Source organism: Arabidopsis lyrata, assembly GCF_000004255.2.
Source record: "Arabidopsis lyrata subsp. lyrata unplaced genomic scaffold ARALYscaffold_142, whole genome shotgun sequence".
Taxonomy (NCBI): Eukaryota; Viridiplantae; Streptophyta; class Magnoliopsida; order Brassicales; family Brassicaceae; genus Arabidopsis; species Arabidopsis lyrata.
In genome coordinates, this window is record NW_003302450.1 from 1 (window position 1) to 5,416 (window position 5,416).

General features: G+C 35.9%; 1 protein-coding gene across 1 annotated transcript; it reads right to left on the reverse strand.

Moving 5' to 3' along the window:
• Positions 1–13: 13 nt before the first annotated feature.
• LOC9298887 (sister chromatid cohesion protein PDS5) lies at positions 14–1,292 on the reverse strand (the record flags this gene model as incomplete). The annotated part of the gene is made up of 3 exons (XM_002862763.2): positions 760–1,292; positions 151–375; positions 14–48 (listed from the first exon to the last, which is right to left on the reverse strand). Coding segments are annotated over exons 1-3 (356 nt in total), but the record flags the coding sequence as incomplete, so codon positions are not given.
• Between the last annotated feature and the right edge of the window lie 4,124 nt (positions 1,293–5,416).

Here is a 5,416-nt window from a genome sequence, read left to right on the forward strand (position 1 = left end):
AGTATCAGATAGCTCAGAGGGCTGAGCAAGAAAGAGAGTGAAGATATCCTGAAATTGGGATATGACAATGTTAATGCGAGTAGCCAGAAAACTGAAGAGAACAAAAACATATATATGATTATTGAGAAGGAGTTAAAAGAATCTTTATACCCTGAGATATTCGTCTTCAAAAGGTCGATTAGGTGCTAAAATCCGGAAAAGCTCGGAGACACAAACAGTGACCAAGAGACTCACGTCGTTATCACGATTTTTAAGAAGACCATGCTTGATAATGGATTTCTTCAGAGGTCTTAACTCAGCTTCTAACAGTTTCAGACCTTTTTCCTTGTTTGTGGCTGAAGGCTGGTCGATTTGTGACAGCGTATTAGCAACTTCCTACACAAAATTCACAGAAATATGTATACGCAAACACTCTTAGAATAATCGGATCTGATTAGAAAATATATATAAAAATCATATCACCAGAAAAAAAAGATGCTCAAGCCACAGACATATCAGCGATTAGCTTACCCAACAAAAAAAAAAAGGAACCAAAATCGATTTCAAACGTGCAAAGAGCGAACAAGAGAGATAGAGAAATCGTCACAAATTAGGTTTTGATCCAGCAAACCCAGTCAGAAACCCACTCAAATTCAAGTCGATTTTTAAAGGTATCAAGGTTTTTTCGGATTGATAAAAAAAGTTGTAAACAGTGAAGAAATCAAACCCAAAGTGATGAAATCGAGTAAACTAAAACAAAACCCAGCTCAGAAATTTTACCCGTAGTAACTTGACCAGAGAATCCTTGTTGGGACGAGATAATTGAAGCAAACGAGAACCCAGTTCGGAAACAATCTGCGTCGGAGTTTTCTCCATTCCGGTGTACCGCTTCTTTGAAATCGAAATCAATATGGAGACGAAACGATAGAACAAAAAAAAAAAAAACCCTAGAAACGCCTCAGTGGAGTGAAGAAGAGAGAGCGAATATAAAATCCAACGGTGAGAGTCTGCGATGAAAACGGAGAGGGAAGCTTTGGGCGGGACTGACCCTATTTTTCCTTTTTTATTTTATTTTAACTAATTATTCTCTGTGTGTTCATTGCCCATCGGAGACTGTACCAGGCTCAGGAGAATTATAACTAACTTTAAATACACATGCCGACAAAAACACACACACAATTTATGATTATTTATATGGGCCTCTAAGCCCAACGAAAATTACCCAAAAGCCTAAAATATGTTTAAATTAAAAAGTGCGTAAAGAGTTCTAAAACTCAGCCGTCTATAAACGTCGTCTCTCACGGGTTTATCAAATTTTTAATTTTTTCTGACGGCACCGGTTTATCGATTGTAATAGTCTAATATTTTTTTTTAAAACCGGTTTATCGATTGTAATAGTCTAATATTTTTTTTAAAACCGGTTTATCAATTGTAAAAGTCAATATTTTTTATTAAAGCCGGTTTATCTCCCATGCGTCTACGTTTTAGTTTCATGATGAAATTAAGGACCGAATATTTTTTCGATATCAAATATCAAAAAAAAATTGACAAAGCTCGCGATGGAAAACAAATACAAGGCTAAAAGCTATATGAACTATTTGATAGGGTCAATTGACACGTTTTGCATGCCACCTCAGATGCTTGCATGAAACATATGGTTCAATTTAAGCATTGGGCAAGTATGGTATTTAACGAGAATGGATGATGACAAGCTGGGAGAAGGCTAAGCAAAAGAGGATTCGTCAGGACAAGACTGAATCTCTTCAAATGCCTATGGTAGACTTGACAAGGGAGTATCATCAGAGTGCAACCGAAATTGGAGAGCACTCAAAAGTTCAAACAACACTCATCTCTGGAAAATGTTCTACGACAACTCGGAGAGAAGAAAGCCTTCACTCCAACTTTAGCGCATATCTTTTTTTTCCTTGTTTAGGTTTTTGAGTGGAGAACACCATCATACGATATTATCTGTGATAGTGACGATATTATCAGTATTAGTGATTTGTTTGTGTAGAATTTGGATACAATTTAACTTTTTCTCTTTACCATATTATCCATCGGATTCTGACTATACTTAATATGTTTTTTCGTACAAATAAAAACAGTTGTAAAAGTCATTCATAAATATTTCATATTTGTTTAAACTTACTAAAAAAAAAAAACTAAAAATAATAGTTCTTGAGAACATATATAAACAACAACACCAACATCCTAACATCCGATTAGCGTCTAACGATTTTAAAAATATGGAAAATAAGTAATATAGTGATTTGCTCATAGTTTTATTATATTCTACTCATTAGCTGGTGTAGTAAGGATAGTGACAACACCACCCATGTGCTTAATACAACCATACACACTTAATTAGTGGCAACACCACTTGACTCTCTAAACCATAATGATCATTTGATCATTTTCTTTGGCTCCATTTCGTTTCTAGATTTATAATTTCTTGCATCAATGTTCAATAATTGAAACCTAAATAAGAAACAACAATAATGGTGGTTAATAGGACAAGAGTTTCTCTAAATAGATGCGTTTTTGACTTTTGCAGGTTTCTTTCCCTATCTTTCAAGATAGTTTCTTTATTTGCTTTGAGAAATTAAGATTGGTTTATGTGTCAGGAATCAGTGAATAATGTGAGAAAATGACTTGCCCTTCATGAAGAGAGTAACTATAACCGAATTGATAAAACAAACAAGATTTCGAAAGTGATGTTTAATTTATCTTAATTCGATTATGGTCTCTATAATAAACAACCAAATTAATATCTTATCAGCTTTTCTTGTTCAACTATAAATACAATCATGCATGGATAAAATTTAAGGCGTGTAATGAACTATTATGCTTATTGTTAGGATCCTTCATCTAAAGTTAGATGGGATATAAAGTAATATATAAATGACATACACCAATTTATTAATTGCATGCTAGTTGGTTTTGAGTTAGGTCTCTATAAAACTTGATAATCTAGGGTATTGATCGGAGAAGAATAATGCTTATCTGCTCGTCTATGAAAATAACAGAACAATGTTTAGCATTTAGGTGACCAGTATCAAACTCCTACTCGATAGCCTTCCATTTATCCCTTGCAAGTAAGTCAAAATTTGTATTCATTGCTTACACTATGCAAAAGGGAAACCAAGAATTGCTGCCTACTTCATTCAATTTCTTGAATCGTTCGATTTTGTTTTTAAGTTATTATTTTGATATAGTATTTCTTCCCTATCTTATCGTTCACATAAAGTGCGACCATATATCAGATGGCATAAGTTTCCTCGTGGTTTGACCAAGTTAGTCATTCAAAAACTCAATATATTGAATGGTCGTGGAGCAACAAGTATACACATGTTAATTTTATATAACCTTTATGTTAAAATAAGTACTGTATAGATATTTCATAACATTACTATATATATAGCTCAAACTATATATTATATATGCATTTTGCTTGTGATTTGCTCATATGATACTATATTTCATGACCGATTATCGTTCAATAACATTAACGTCGCCACTTCTTTAAAAGAAAAAATTGGTTGCCAAACCTATTATAGCTTGATCATATAATTTTAAGATCCTATTAATATTTAAATGCTGTTTCGAAATTAATCTTCTCCACATCTTACTTCTGTAAAAGAATTGACAAGTTTGGTCCATAATTTTTATAACTTATAAGACTTTGACAAGCACTCTAAGGAAATGAGGTGTCGAGAAGTACGCGGATGGGATTCAAATATGGTTTGCATCGAGACAACATCATGGATGAGAGTTCTTTGTAACTTATCATTTCATAAAAAGTTTGCATAATTATGTATAAACGTTGAGGATGGTACTCCGGTCGTCCAAGCTCCTGAATCTGTGCTTTTGAAAACGGCAGTTCAGTGGAAAGGACACATCGTGGCGCAATTCCACGGCCTCATTCCTCATCCGAAGAAGATTTTTACAGATCTGAATCCGGTTTGGGGAAAGTTTGGTAATATAGTCATTCGTAATGTCTCTGATACTTCCTGTCTCATATTAATACCGTGTTCTTCAACTCGTGAATGGGTCCTGCAAGTGGGTTACTGGCAAGCTGGTAATTGCGCATTTTCTGTTTTTCCTTGGTCGGTAAATGCTTCCCTTGGAATGCAGGAACTCGAAACTGCGCCTACTTGGGTTGTTCTTCACAATATTCCTCCTCAGATGTACTCGCTAGACGACATCAGCGTTATTGCAAGTGCGATTGGTGAACCCTTGCATACTGAGAAGTCTAAGTTGGATCCGTTTAATCTTGGTAATACCAAGGTGAAAGTTGAAATTTCTCTAGAGAAGTCCCCACCAACTACCATCATAGTTAGGGATTCTTTGTCCAACTCAGTGAGAGTTAATGTTTCCTACCCTAGATTGCCACCAAAGTGTTGTAATTGTGGTAGATTTGGTCATCTCCTCAATAGGTGTCCAAAACCCCAAATGAAGAAGAAGTTTAGGGCTGATGAATTCACTCCAACTGGTACTGTTGTTGCAACAACGAATATCTCTCTAGGTAATGGCTCAAAATTGAAACAAGTGTGGAAGGTTGTTAACTCAAATCAGACTGCTAAGATTGCTGAAGGGGCTGAGGGTTTTTCTGAAGCACAGAAAAGGACTAGAATTAGAGCAGCCACTAGAAAGAGATCAAAGGAGAGAAGCAGAAGTTCTCCTCCTAAGGAAGAAACAGTTAGTCATAAGAGAGATATGACTATGTCTCTGCAGACTCAGGATAAGGTCAGGGAATGGATTAAGGAGAGAGATGCAAAAAAACTCATGGGTAAGGAAAAAGTTGAAAAAAATCTCAGTGTTCAAAATTCTGAGACTGTTGAGATATCTGAGATTCCTTGGACAGTTGTGGGTCCAAAATCTAAAGGAAAGGAGAAGAAGACTCAACTCACTGGGTTGAGGAAACAGATTCCAGGTTTTATGAGTGTGAAAAAGTTGGCTAAATTGGAATCCAAGGTTTTGTTCAGTAATAAAAGGAGAGGAGAATCTTCCCAGTCAAAGCTGGTTGGCCCCGATAAATACAGGATCTCCTCGGTTCCGTCTTCTACTCAGCCTAATCGAGGTAAGTCCTCGGTTAGTGCAACTTGAAAGAGCTTTGCTCTACCTTCACTTTTGGGTTAATTATGTCGAAGGTCTTTTGTTGGAATATCAGAAGGTTAAATAGTTTATCTCGTCAGAGTTTTGTTAGAGGCTGGATTATGAAGAATAAACCTTTACTGGGTGGTATTCTAGAGACGCATATATCAGAGGAGAATTCAGTCCAGCTTTTGCATAGTTCCTTTCCGGGTTGGAGAGGGGAAATGAACTATGATTTTGCTGAGAATGGAAGGATCTGGGTGGTTTGGGATCCTTCTATCTCTCTGGTTTGCCTATATAAGTCAGCTCAGATTATATTATGTGGCGTGTATATACCTACTAC